The sequence below is a fragment of the Prosopis cineraria genome, unplaced genomic scaffold (assembly GCF_029017545.1).
Source record: "Prosopis cineraria cultivar Desert tree isolate PC_DT_omini unplaced genomic scaffold, ASM2901754v1 PC1, whole genome shotgun sequence".
NCBI lineage: Eukaryota > Viridiplantae > Streptophyta > Magnoliopsida > Fabales > Fabaceae > Prosopis > Prosopis cineraria.
This window is the reverse complement of record NW_026555332.1, coordinates 42,736,809-42,750,700: the sequence shown is the minus strand read 5'-3', so window position 1 is coordinate 42,750,700 and position 13,892 is coordinate 42,736,809. Positions and strand designations below refer to the sequence as shown.

The following is a 13,892-nucleotide window of genomic DNA, read 5'->3' as shown; positions in this document are numbered from 1 at the left end:
GGTTTTAACATAATTTTGTATAAACATCAGTTGCAACTACAGATTGAAGACATGACATGAACAGAAAATGGAGTGGACAAAATTACACAAAAAGAGGAAGGCACCAGAGGCTTGAGAAAACGTTTTTATTTAATTTGCTGATCATAAATCTTATGCTTTTAGTACAGAGCATCTTCCTTGATCAATACAATGGGCGGAGGGAAAAAATGGAGCCTTTGTCTCGTTCCTATTCCAGTGCCCTCAAGCGGATTTCTATGGTTAAAAAAAAAAAAAAAAAGGCCAGAGCAACCCAAAAGAGGAAATAAGAGAAATAAATTAAAAAAAAGGGGGGGCAGGGTTTAATTGCCTTTAAATTAGCATCTTCTTTAGTTTTCAGAATTTGGGATTTGAACTTGATGCGAATTTTGCCAAGAGATGAAAAGTTGCTACAGGGCACTAATTGGGTAATCCCAGACTTCTGTCTCACTTTTCAGATGCTCCCCAAACAGTTCTGTTTTTATGTGAAAGCAGAACAAATGCTATCAGTGATTATTCGCATGCATTCAATGATGAACAATAAATTTGGGCATAGCATACTAAACCAGTATGTCGTAAACATGTTCTTATAATGGCAAATGACAGAGCTAGCTAACCTTTACATAGCCAACATATAGGGTCAGATTCATTGTGAAACTGGAAAAAGCTAAAGGAGGGATTACCATAAAGGTCAAGTTGGGAATCAAGCAATGAAAAGAGTTTATTCTCTTGAATATGTTTTCCTGTGGAGCAAACTATCCAATTCCATCAACCAGTGAGCTAATATAAATAGACCAGCTTCTGATCACCTCAACAACACAAACCAAACTCAAAGTGAAGCCTAAACCTACCCATCTATTATCTCTACCATAATCAATCAGCAATGGAAATGGTGACGAGGTTGATTGCAGACAAGCCAGTGGTGATTTTCAGTAAAAGCAGTTGCTGCATGAGCCATACAGTGAAGGCTTTGATATGTAGCTTCGGGGCAAACCCTACTGTGATAGAGGTTGACAAGTTGTCTAATGGGCAACACATAGAGAGAGCTCTCATGCAGTTAGGTTGCAGACCAAGTGTTCCTGCTGTGTTCATAGGTCAGCAATTCATAGGAGGTGCTAATGAAGTAATCAGCCTCAATGTTCAGAACAAGCTTGGCCAGTTGCTTCTAGGTGCTAAAGCTATCTTCATCTGGGCTCGCTAGCTATCTCTTCAGATTTCAAATAACCACTTTCTAATCTCCTTACTACGTAGCTTTTCATATTTTCGTGTTTTGCTCCTTGTTATTGTATAGAGCTCCTTGGTGCTCTACTTTTTCTTCTGAGGCAGCATTGTACCATGTTGCTTGAGAAACTTGTCAAATGATGACTCAGTTTAGTGCGAATTTTATGTATTGAGGTGGGTTGTTTCAGTCATGCATGATGATTCCCAGATTATCATATTGATGCAGTGTATAAATTAAAATAATACTTCAAGAAATCCGGTATATATGCACACAATCCCCACGCAAGTATTAAATTGGCGTGCTGTCATTAGAGTTAATCTAGTGTACGCTTCACAGTATAAGACATGTAATACCTGTGTATGTATTTCAGAATATTCCACTACGTTTGATCGTCTGAAAACAAAATGTTTCAGTTTAAAAGTCTTGTCAGCAGTGAGCCAATGACTAAAATGAAACTAAAAACATGAGTGGATTCTTATATGTATACATACACACACTCGCTCTCAAGTTATTTAATGAAAGAATCAAACCTGAGGACATCTAGACTGAACTTGATTCGATTGTAGTGTAGTGAGGATTTAAGTTTAGTCTTAAATGATGAAGGTCAGGTCCATCCAAATAGTAGTGATTAATAAAAGAAGCTAGTCCAATCATGTAAAATTCGATACCACATGCGTGGTGAAGAATGAAGATGCTCTGCTATATATGTACTGCGCCTTAAACTTTCTTCACTAGTACAACTGTTCTTTCGGCTACTAAGTAATACACAAGTGTTTCAAATGGAAAACATGAATTTATACGTGGGATATCCTAAGAACACAGGAAAGTAGGACCAAAAAAAAAAAAAAAGGACATGAACATGGATCGCAAGAACTTTTCCGAGAATCGATTCATTTATATTGGTCCCGCACTATCACTTTATGTGATGCCAAGAACTGCCCTTGCACTAACGTTTCTATTCTGTACTGCTTCGCTTAACGAATATGCTAAACCATCCTTTTCAATTGAACCAACTTAAAATTAGTCTTCTGCACAAAGCAAGGCTTAGCTTTCATGTTCATTGGGAATATATCTGTTTGTTTTGCTGCTTAATTTAGTTGGGAATAGCATTTTAAGCGTGGTTAAATGGAATGGATCACATATTTTGTACACTAAAAAATAAACCAATAAGCAAAGTTAAGTTGACTCATAATTAAGACAAATATTTTGAGGTCTGAAGTTTTTGGAATCCAGATCAAGGAACACGGTTTCCTTGTAGCTTAAAGCAGACAAAATCACCGAAAGCTTCAATTATATGCATGCATGTATGTCACAAAAGCAGGTCAGACTCAGATGTTGATGTATAAAATATACACGTGTTTGGTTCTTTCTCAAGTTGATCAATAGATTTTCCACAAATCAATGTGAGGCCTCTTAAAATTTCATTAATACGTAAATTATGACATCTCTGATTAAAATATTCCCCTCTCGAAAAGTTTTTCCTCTTTGCCAATAAAAAACTTGGAATATCTACATAATGAATTTTTTGTATTTTTAAATACAACGCACAATTTAACTGAAATTACGATTCCGGACACTGATTGCATAAAATTATTAGGGCCAGACGGTGTCGTGTGTATGCCCAATTCAGGTCAAACGGGAAACGGCGCTGTCCAATTCTTTATGGAAGTACAAAAAACCAAAACATTAAGCGACTCCGCTGGGGATCGAACCCAGAATCTCTGGATCCGTAGACCAGCGCCTTATCCATTGGGCCACGGAGTCATTTGTTGGTATCATTTTAATTTATTTGATTTAGTTTAGTATTCATTATTCCTACAGTTTCCAAATTGAAATTGTTTCGACGTTAATATGAATGTAAGTTTAAGGATGCACTATATCTTTCATTTAAATCAATTTTTCTTTTCAAATAGAACACAGTATCTTTAAATTTTATGTGTTTACAAGAACGAAGTTCAAGTTTTCTATAAATATTGATATTATTTTGAGAATCTATTTATGTCACAATTCCTCATTTAAAAAAGGAAAACTAAAACTTCAAATCTTTAATGTCTAAGAAAGAGAATCAGCTTTATATACTATCTAAGTAACTAGATTAAACACACCGTACATTGCACGGGAAAGTTGAAATGCTTAATTTAAATAGATGTAATTTGATTGAAATATTGACAATCTTATAGAGAAAAGTTTGAGGCAATTTATATTAAACCTATCTTACCATTAAAAAAAGAAAGGAAGTTAATGAATAAATATACTGGCTATTACATCTAAATGGATCCTTTGATATGTAAAACTATAAAGAATGAACGCACTAACTTGAGCTATTTGGATATCATAATCATGTCCTTGTCATTTAATTATTATCCATTCATGAAATTGATATTTTTTAATATCATTTTTGCGTCTAAGGCGTGACAACTGTACCGTTAGGATTTATATACTAAGTAATGTCAAAATTCTCAATCAGAGGACACTACTTCATTAAGCATCCACTCTCAAATAATCCAGCCCACATGTTTGGTTGATGATGCCATTTGAACACAACGAACTCAGCGCCAAAATTCAAACAATCGACTGGAAAATAAACACGAAATCACGCTACGCATACTATACATCAATTCTGACATACATATTTATATTATACATTCATGATCATGAAACTGAGTGACGCCTTCTCTTTTGAAAAGGAAATCGATTGTCAGCGCTAGCTTTCGCTCCAATCGGCTTAATATTGTTCATCCGAAACAACGCATTGAGCTTGCTAAGCTTTTTTGTAAATGACTTGAATAGCTTATTGGCAGGATGAGACCTCACAAGCTCTTGCTTCATGGACACGTGATCTTTCTCCAAGTCAGTCAGTCTCATTCTCATTCTTGCAACTTCAAGCTTCAGCTCTCTGTTCTCTCTTCTCACTGATGCATAGTTATCTCTTGGGGAAATGGCTCCACTTGCAGCACCACTTCCTGAACGTTGAGGAAACTGACCATTGAAACCTGCAAAGAATAACTGGTTGTGTCCCCCATTCATGGCGTTTCTTAGCCTTATTTGCTCAAAGTACAAAACTTGGACTGCCATTTGCACTGGAAGCCTTTCATTCTGAGCTGCATGGCTGCAAGCTTCTTGGGACAGTTTTTGGCAGTCAATGGTTTTGCAAAGCCGGTAGCGCTCTGAGTCTTTCATGTTTGGATGAACCTGTAAGAAAATAAACAAATGGTAATATACTCCAGAAGTACTTGGAACTTATAATGGAACAGTAGAGAGAGAGGGAGAGATGGGATACTGACCTTTAGGAAGATATCAACAGCTCTATAGAGTCCATCGCTTACAATACGCGCATGATCTGGGAGTAATTCTGCTAGTGCTATGAACTTCGACGGCAATAAATTTGAGTCTAATGCTATTTCAGCAAGATAATTGTCTAACAACTTGGACACCTTCAGAATTGAGCTTTGTTTTGGAGATCCGGGGCTATAAAAGTCATATACCATCTCACTCTCATCTCTCAAGTGACTATCATCCTCGTCTTCCTCATCCAAGTTTAGAAAAATGGAAAAGATCCTCAGAATTGAATCAGTGTCATACATTGTACAGTGGGAATTCAAACTTGAGGTGGCAGGAATTAGGATGTCTTCAAGAATGGCCTGATCAAGTTGAAGACCCATCCTCCTCTCCAGATCAGACCTACAAGAAGTAGATGCTGATGCTGCTATTGCAGCTTTCAGCAAACTTGATAGAAATGCCATCGGAACTGGACTCTTCCTTGACTGAGTTGGAAGTAAACCAACTATGGCTTCAACAATGACCCTTTGTTTCTTCTGCAATTCCAAGTCCAATGAACTTCCTTTCACCACTTTAGGGTCCCTAACAATAATCCCCTGAAGAGAATTATGTGCATAGTTTATCAGAATCTTGCTGATCATGTCCTGTTTTAGTCCCTTTGATTTCATTGCAGAAAGGACTCGTTGGAAGAAATCGAGGTTAAGAGCATTGAGAGATTTTCCCCACCAATCTGAGGGTGTTTCTGGTTCCATGCTTGAGATGGTTTTAGAAGGAAAATTGTGGTCAAGTTTTAGCAAGCCAGAGGTGAGCTGCTCTTTGCAGGCATTATTTGCTATTGCATTGATTAACCTGCTAACAAGGTTGATCTCTTCCGATATAGGCAAAAGTACTTCACAACGATGAAGAACAGATATTGAGCTTGAAATGTTTGGCAGCACTGTCTCCTTTAGATATGCTTCAGCTCGAGTCTCCAAGTTTTTCTCAGCATATTCTTCAGTCATTTCCAGAAAAAGGGCAACACAACGTAGCATAGCGATGTTTGAGAGAGTGAACTCGACATTAATTCCATAGCAGAACTTAGCAGCAAGCTCAAACGCCTCCGCTCCACCTGGCACAATTGGGAGACTTATCCGCGAAACCTTTGAATCCTTTGCTTCTAACAACAGTTTCCGAATTTTTCCACTTCTAGAAACTAGAGGAAACTGCATGGATAAATAAAACAAAATCTTCTTAGAAGTTCAAGAGAAAAACTTCATATGCTTCCAACGTCATGATATAACATTTTTATGCCTTCTTTTCAGTTTCACATATGCTTTAGAGAAAATATTTGCAATATTGCATTCCACTCTTTTTCTTGCTGAGGCATCAAGAGATGTCATGAAGTATTCCTAAACTCTTAGGGATTACTGATATGTGGTAGCCTAATGTGTTGCATGGATAAGTAAAATAATAAAATTTCCAAAGATTTGATTGGTAAAAATTGGATTAAATCAAAATAAAGAAGTATCAAGGCAACGTTATCTGGCTAAGAAATCCAGGGTGGATATGCTGTAAGGATGAGAAAGGCAGCTTGTTTCGTGTACCTTGTGGAGTGCAAAGCTTGATGTTCCAACTTCAATGGTGAGGTCGCTAGAGACATCAGAGATTGGCCTGTAACAAGCAAGTCCAGTTGAACAATTGTAGGAGACAGACATGGAAGTTTCAATATATAGCAACAACCGCTAGCATGCATATTATTAATCGGTACCGAAACGAGATAGTCAGAGACCTTGCCAGAGGAGCCTCATGTGGCAGGTACTGGGAATAATTAAACGTACAGAAATGTAGTTCAAAGTTATGGGCTTTAAACACCACAAGCCAAAAGACAACACAATCTTCCTAGATCAAGGAGCAAGGTGAGATTGGCCCCAACTCAATTATCACTGAATATGTGGAACTACTTGAGCCGTACTACAGACAGTATGGTTTCACTCACAAGCATAAGCTTAAATTGAACATGGCAGGACTGGTTGAACCATTATAGTGGAACCCATTAACCCAGAATCATTGACTACCCAAGATAAGAAAGGTGGGGGAAAAACATGAGCCATGCTAGCATTGTCAGATAGCTGGATATAATTGTCCGTTCTATGTGGAGAAGATTTTCACACAGTCGGTGATAAATCTTATATGACATCTGCTGCCTAATTATTGACAGACAAACATTAATTGGCGCTTACGTTGGTGACAGATGAGAGCTGGACACTGACTATACGCCTTCATGTCGTTGTCGGCTACACAAAGGACTACATCAATGTCAAGGTTACGTCCTTCTCTACAATCAGTGGTTTTAATTAATACCAGAACAGTTAAGCGTTGCTCTCTGCCATAAATTTTTACAGGCTGTGATGGCAAGGGAATGGAAAATTGCTGGGCAAACCAAAAGGCGAGTTCATGGAAGATTGAAGGGAAACAGGCCCTTCAGAATCCAACAGAAAAGGGACAATGAAATAGACACACAACATGAAACTGCAGGGAATTCTCCACGGAGAGCTAGATTCCAAGATGAGGTTCATTGTAAGTAGACCATCCCCTCCTTGTGTGGGTCTGTGAAAACGACTCCAAAAATAACACTTAACAATTCTATTATTGGAAACATTTTTAAGACCAACAGGTCTGTGGTTTTGGACTTGAATCAAGCACCTGACATTCTATATAGAGAAGCAGAACTGCAATATGAATACTAAGGATTCAAAGAATAAAAAAGAATTACCATTCAGTGGCATGCCTTATGCTTGAATTTGGACGAAAGGACCTCTTCCCTGAAATACTAGGCTTCAATTCAGCAACTGTAACGACGCCCATCTCAAAGAGACCTGGCAAATGTGATTATTCTACAGTCTACACCACCAACCCCACTTAGAATTTTCACACTATTATCTTAAAGATCCACTCCATACCATAAGAAAACTAAGTGCATCGTTGTTCTTCTGACAGATGCTTGGAGGACCACTTGTTGAGCCTCCCTCCTCCTAGTATGTCTGGGGAAAGTTGTTGTGGTGAAGTGAAAGTCACATGAACCCATGCAGGGCTAGAAGATGGAGATGACTCTGAAACATACTTTATGGCATGTTTGTTTATAATTTCAACTTAATTTAAAGTCAAGGCGAACACAGGTATGCTTGCACTTTTCGGTGAAAGGCAGTGACCGAGTCACCTTTTTCCTTTTTCACAAGGCTTTTATTTTATTTTATTTTATTTGTCTTGAGAAATTGCTGGAATCCTGAAGAGCTGCAGTGCTTTTGGGGTTTGTCATCATGGCTAACGAATGCTATTAGGCTACATATACAAAGAGATTAGCATAAAGTATGGCTAATAGTATGTCTAAAGTTCATCAAAGTGGGTAATTACAGGATGAGTTAGATCAGTTCAAGTGCATAACATGAATGCATTAGTGAGTCAGAAAAAAGAAGGGTGAAAGAAGAGGAAGGGATGATGGATGGCAATAGAATTAATGTGAATTAAAATAATATCTGCTTATGATATGGACAGTGATGTGGTTATCACACTGTGAATGTGACAACTGTGGGAGTAATCATGTAACTGGATTGCATTGATTTGGTGGTCATGATGAGGCCATCAATTCCTTTTGCTGTATGGCTGAGTAGTCTGTGGTAGGTATAATTATTAAAAGTTTAGTACATAAAATTTAGATGTTTTGATGAAGTGGTTGGTTGTGGTGGACTGTGACTTCCTCCATCCAATTTTCCAATCCATCATCGTATTATTTTACCTTAATTTGCTTATTTATACTCTCTACATGTCACCAATTTATCTTAACTGAAAAAAAGTTAACAGTTGGCACGTGGTCCTACGTTATTCTGTCAACAATCTCTGTCAGGTTAATGTTTCTCTACGCATGAATGAAATTTAAACAAATAATATCCACAGCTTATATTAAAAAAAAAAGGACAGAAACAGTACATAATTTTGAGAAAATTATATCTAAGATTTAAGATTTGATTTTTTGTCTATTAGAAATTGTAATAGTCTTCGCATGTCTTTTTTTTTTTTTTTTGAACAAACTTCTCATGTCTAAATTTGGCTCTTTGGCATGACATTTTTACTGGTACAATACAGTTATTGGATCGATTTTTTAAGATTTAGATGAACTTTGTGTTTAACCTCTGTTCCTTTTAACCATTCTAATTTTCAAAGTGGACCTGGTGTGATCCCAAAGCATGATTAAAATGTACTTGAGGGAAAAAAGAACAAAGGCTGTTTTTTTTTTTTTTTTGTGTGGGAAACCATATTTGTTATTTGCTCTGTTTTGGATTTGCAGGTCATAGCAATGCAGAAGGTTCCCGCATGAAGTGTGCAAACAGAGGAATCACCTCTCCATCAATCTGTGCCAATTTGTTTAAACTGAGACTAAAAATGAGCTTCCTTTTTTCTCTTTACATTTCAATTTAGAAAGTAGCTTTGCTTGTTGTGCTCGTTAAAGTTCATGAAAATAAATAATAATCGTTTGCTAAAGCAAAATGCAATTAAAAGACAAGCATCAATTATGAAACACATGTGGAAAGCTCACAGAATTAATCATGGACCTAGTTTCATTTAAGAAGGAAAACTATTGGTTCCGCGCTACAATTTATTAATCCCATAAATAGATATAAAACACAAATTTATGCACGAGTTATTGCTATTTAAAATTTTCACCTGAAAACCATCTTGCTTCTTTTCATTTAGTGATACCAAAGAGATTATTGTCAGGCATGAGTGCAATGTGTGGAAAGATAGTGGCCACAATTATAACACAAGGAAGACAACTGGCCCCATCCTTTGACAAAGTGGGGACTAGAATTAAAATTGGACACTTCATCGCCTTCATGACAACATTATTATTATTATTATTATTATTATTATTATTATTATTTTATACATTCATGGCATTATAACTAATAATATGTTACTTGAACAGATTGGTGTATATGCACTTCAATTATTTATCGCACCTGATCAATAACTCGTGGATTTTTCAAACTGCGCGTCCCTTCATAATTAAACAGAAAATATACTGATAAGAGAAAATATAGATAACAATTAAGTCAATGATTATTGATGCCCTGCACCATTATTATATTTTCTAATTTTAAATTTCCGTCTTTTTTCATAGTGAATTTGGGCCTGTAGATTTGTCCGGGCCGTGGGCCCAATAAGAGGCTCTGTAATAGAATTGTGCGAGATACTTGCGCAAGCAGCATGGGATGCTGAAGTGAAGCGGTCCCACTCAAATCAACAATGAGCAAGCGTGCCTTCCCATTCAAGGAACTCGGCTAATTGGGATTCAATCAAACTCTATATCTAAAGAAGAATGAAAAAGTTTGAGAATATTCATGATGGCCCTAGTTTAGTACCCTAGTTTTTCATGTAGAACAATGTAAAGTTTAGGATTTTTTTCCCCCTAAATTGCTCTGTCCTGATCACAGAGATTATGTTTGTTGTTGCCCAAAATTGACCAAAAAGGGAGTTGAATTACTGGGTGTCGTCAAATTTGTTGGAGGGTAAAGCCGTTCAGCTTTAATGATTAGCATTTTCAAGATTCAATTCGCTGCCAAGAGACTATTTATTGGTGAAACAGATAAAAGTGTAAGAGATTACTAATTTACAAACTATTCAATTTACCGCAAATGAGTTATCTTATGTAATATTTTAAGCACTTTGCCTTCAGAGATAATAAAAAAGTCAGTTTCTTTTCCAAGTCTAGACACAGCATAATTCTCTTATAGTTGGGAAAGTGCTCCTAAAATATCTTTTACCAGCGGTTTGGTATATTAGTAGAATTTTTTTTAAGCATTTATTATGTTGTTGTTATCAGTATTTAACAGTATTATATTAGTTTTTGAATGATAGAAACATGATGATCATTTTCCTCTAAAACTATTTTATTTTTCATTTATTTCGTCGTATGTATTAAACAAGTTTTTTTTTCGAAAGTATTAAACAAGTATTTGAAACACAGAAAGGAGTGACATTTTACGGGAAGAAAAAGGGAACAGAATTTTTTTTTTCTTGGGTAAACAAAAGGGAAAAGGGAAACAGATTTAGTGACGAAGCATATGAAAGGCACATCTTTGCGCGCGCGCAAAAGAAATTTTTAGACTGTGCCACATCATCTATGATTGTCTCTATATAAAGACACAACCGCAAGCAATATTCCTGACTTGGCACGTATACAATTCAGGAATGCTGCAATTCTAACCATTTATATCAGCATTAGTTTTTAAAAATATTTTTAAAAAATAATAATATTATTATTATTTTTAAAACTGTTAGAAATCACTTTCCCTTATACCTGAATATTCTCCCACATGATCTTGTCTATTATTATAATTTCTCAACAAATTCACAATTTTAAATTTTAAATTTTAAAATCTTTTGAAATTTTCAAGTATCAAAACTTATCCATCCCATAAATGCATTTCATGATGGATCACCCATTAGAAATAGAAGGAATTGTGAGCCTCAAAATTGCAAAGTTTTTTAGAGGAGGAAGAGCCGGTGATTCTATGGATTAATGAAAAGAGAAAAATAATGTCACTAATTAATTATTCATCTTTCTGCAATATTTGTTAACAATTTTCCTAAGCAATATATGTAACAGCCCTCCGCTCACATCACCTCATCGAGGTCTTTTGCGGCGCTGGACACTCTCCCCCCAGGCCCCACAACAAGGGCGACCCCACCCCTTACGGTGAGCATCTTTGACTCAATGGTATCAGGTTCAGCCTCAACTTTGTTATGTAGGAAAGGTTTAAGGATCGAACTTGGGGAGGCTCTCCGCAAGGGGAATAATCCTGCACATTATTGCGGGGAAGTCTTTGTCTTCTGATGCTCACCGTAAGGGGTGGGGTCGCCCTTGTTGTGGGGCCTGGGGGGAGAGTGTCCAGCGCCGCAAAAGACCTCAAGGAGGCGGGGTGAGCGGAGGGCTGTTACAATATACTCTGTTAAGATGCAATGTCAAACGTAGATGCTAAAACTAAGTGTGTGTTTGGATAACATCCTAACTTAAGTTGGGATGTTCCAAACTTAGGTTGAGATATTAAAAGTTAAAAAATTTTGTTTGGATGAAAAAAAATTGCAACCAACGTTGGGGTCTAAATGGGCGTTTTCAACAAAGCCAATTACCCCAGCTTTTACAACGCTACATTGAGTGGGCAATGGATGTTGGGCTTCTCTCTCTTCATTCTCTTCACTACCTGATTGTCTCCTTGCTCTACTTCACCTCCTAACAGTCCTTTGCTCTAATCTCTCCACCTCCTTCTCCTTTGCTCTGCCATATTTGACCAAAGATCATCACCATCGCTGTCCGATCTCAACCGTGAGTGTTACTCACGTTGATTCTTGCTTGCCGTCGTCCTTCTTCTTGTATTGAGAGCTTCCCTAGTTTGAAAGTGTAGTCGTGGTCGTCACATTCTTCTCCTGTCGGATCTATGCTTCCCTGCCTCAATATGTTCTTGAACTTGAGGCTTTATTACATATAGTTTGCTTTTCCGTTGATTCTTCACGCTTTTACAGGTACGCACAAGTGGACAAGACATGGCAATAGTTTTTCTTTTCCTCTGGAGCTCTCTGAGTACTTGAAATTCGATGGTGATCATTGGCCAGACAATGATCAAGATCAATGTTTTGTTTCTGGCGGGCATGCTCCTAACCAGTTGATCTATCAGAGCTCCGTTGAAGTAAGTGACTTGGGAGGACGTAGCAGCCACGTTGAAGGGTCTACAGGCTGTGGTAGTACAAGTAAGCCCACCTAGGCCAGTGCTATTATACTCAATTTGTTTCTCTTGAGAAATATGTTCATGTACAGCATATATTTCAAAGTGTGATTTATCAGTTATCTCTCAATTTTAGTACTAATGGCCCCCACTGGTTGGCTGTGTTTTAATTAGGAGACGTTATTATGAATGGACACCAGAAGAAGGAAGTTAGGGAGAGATTTGCATTCAAAACAAGGTCAGAGGTTGAAGCATTGGACGATAGCTACAAGTAGAGGAAGTATGGGAAGAAAATGGTGAAGGATAGCCCAAATCCAAGGTGGGTGGGTGTACCTTGCGAGAAATATATACATGTGTGTGTGTGTGTCCACACATTTTACTCGTGCTTCCAGTTTAGGTATCTAGGGGAAATATGAGCAAATAAAAGAAATGCTAACTGTTCATGAAACTTTTGCTTGTGTGATGATTACCTTGTGTGTATTTATGAATGTAAGAGGAATTACTGTAAGTGTTAAGAGGAAGGATGCCCTATGAAAAAGAAAGTGGAGAGAAAGGGGGATGATCCCAGGTATGTCATAACAACCTACGAAGGCATCCACACTTGCAAATGTTTTTTTAATTATATTATATAATTATAATATTATCTTGTTAGGATATTAGTGTGGTTATATATATTTTGGCAATTTATGATAAAAAAGACATTGAATATAATTTTTTTTAATTTTATTGAACAATTAATTTATATCTTAGATTAATTAACCAAATCACTTTATGTTGCCTAAAACAAATATATATATTGTTGGCAATTTGAAAATTCAGACTTTTGATTTATCGATGTATTTTATATTTGTAACCTAATTCTTTAAAAAATTATAATTTTAAGTATTTTTTCCTAAAAATATCAAATTAGTCACAAAAACATATACAAAAAATTTATATTTATTTTTGTTATTAAAAATCTCAACTGACTTTTTAATCAAATTATCCAAACAAATTTTAATTTATCTAATTAACTTTAAAAAAAAGGTATCCAAACATTACATTAACTGACTTTTTCTTTAACTTCAGTTTGCTAACCTCAGTTAAATCCTAACCTCAATTGTAAATTTTTTAATTCAAACACACCCTGAAACAAGCTTGTCCATGAAGAAAGGTGCTGGTGATGTTAATGATCACATGGTGAGAGATGGCAATGGCAGCGCCTTGGTAAGGAGAAAGAGTACAAGAGAGGACAAAAATGGCTAGGAGCAAAGGAACATGGAAGCCATGAAAGATAGCAAAGTATTTATTACCATACTATTTCAAAAATAAAATAAAATATTATTTATATAAATATGTATCATAGCAACTGTTTATTTATAAAAAATTGGTTTAAAAATTTCATATAATTATATATACTATTTATATAATTTATTATTTTGTAAACTCTGCGATGTCAATGTGCCATATTAGATTTTTTTTTAATGAAAAAATTACATATTGATCCTATGGTGCAAACTCATTTATAAATAAGTTTCATGAAATTCAAAAACCACAACTAGATTTTTTTAAAGTTGAGTGTAATTTGAAATTAGGCTACAAAAATAATAATATCTCCTATTAAACATACATTACATCAA

At 36.2% G+C, this 13,892-nt stretch overlaps 2 protein-coding genes and 1 non-coding gene across 4 annotated transcripts; 1 reads left to right on the top strand and 2 right to left on the bottom strand.

Annotated features, from left to right (window-relative positions):
* Window positions 1-676: 676 nt before the first annotated feature.
* LOC129311377 (monothiol glutaredoxin-S6-like) lies at window positions 677-1,500 on the top strand. Its single transcript, XM_054954022.1, has one exon. It carries the CDS (start codon window positions 899-901, stop codon window positions 1,214-1,216), a length of 318 nt encoding a protein of 105 aa, XP_054809997.1. The 5' UTR covers window positions 677-898; the 3' UTR covers window positions 1,217-1,500.
* A 1,428-nt stretch (window positions 1,501-2,928) lies between these two features.
* On the bottom strand, window positions 2,929-3,001 carry TRNAR-ACG (transfer RNA arginine (anticodon ACG)). Its single transcript has one exon. It is a non-coding gene; the product is annotated as a tRNA-Arg (tRNA).
* An 811-nt stretch (window positions 3,002-3,812) lies between these two features.
* Window positions 3,813-7,610, bottom strand: LOC129303953 (BTB/POZ domain-containing protein At1g03010). Of its 2 annotated transcripts, none has more exons than XM_054943551.1 (4): window positions 7,269-7,610; window positions 6,100-6,166; window positions 4,522-5,718; window positions 3,813-4,429 (listed from the first exon to the last, which is right to left on the bottom strand). In XM_054943551.1, exons 1-4 carry the CDS (start codon window positions 7,358-7,360, stop codon window positions 3,890-3,892), a joined length of 1,896 nt encoding a protein of 631 aa, XP_054799526.1. In that variant the 5' UTR covers window positions 7,361-7,610; the 3' UTR covers window positions 3,813-3,889. The 2 variants fall into 2 exon arrangements, with proteins under 2 accessions (XP_054799526.1, XP_054799533.1); XM_054943558.1 differs by lacking the exon at window positions 7,269-7,610 and adding an exon at window positions 6,285-6,358.
* Between the last annotated feature and the right edge of the window lie 6,282 nt (window positions 7,611-13,892).

What these genes read in the sequence shown, in the direction of transcription:
- LOC129311377 (XM_054954022.1), top strand. Translation starts at nt 899, where the DNA reads ATGGAAATGGTGACGAGGTTGATTGCAGACAAGCCAGTGGTGATTTTC.
- LOC129303953 (XM_054943551.1), bottom strand. Translation starts at nt 7,360, where the DNA reads ATGGGCGTCGTTACAGTTGCTGAATTGAAGCCTAGTATTTCAGGGAAG. An exon ending in CAAGCTTTGCACTCCACAAG is followed by an intron (nt 5,719 to 6,099) that starts GTACACGAAACA and finishes TTATCCATGCAG; the next exon opens with TTTCCTCTAGTTTCTAGAAG. An exon ending in CTGTTGATATCTTCCTAAAG is followed by an intron (nt 4,430 to 4,521) that starts GTCAGTATCCCA and finishes ATTTTCTTACAG; the next exon opens with GTTCATCCAAACATGAAAGA.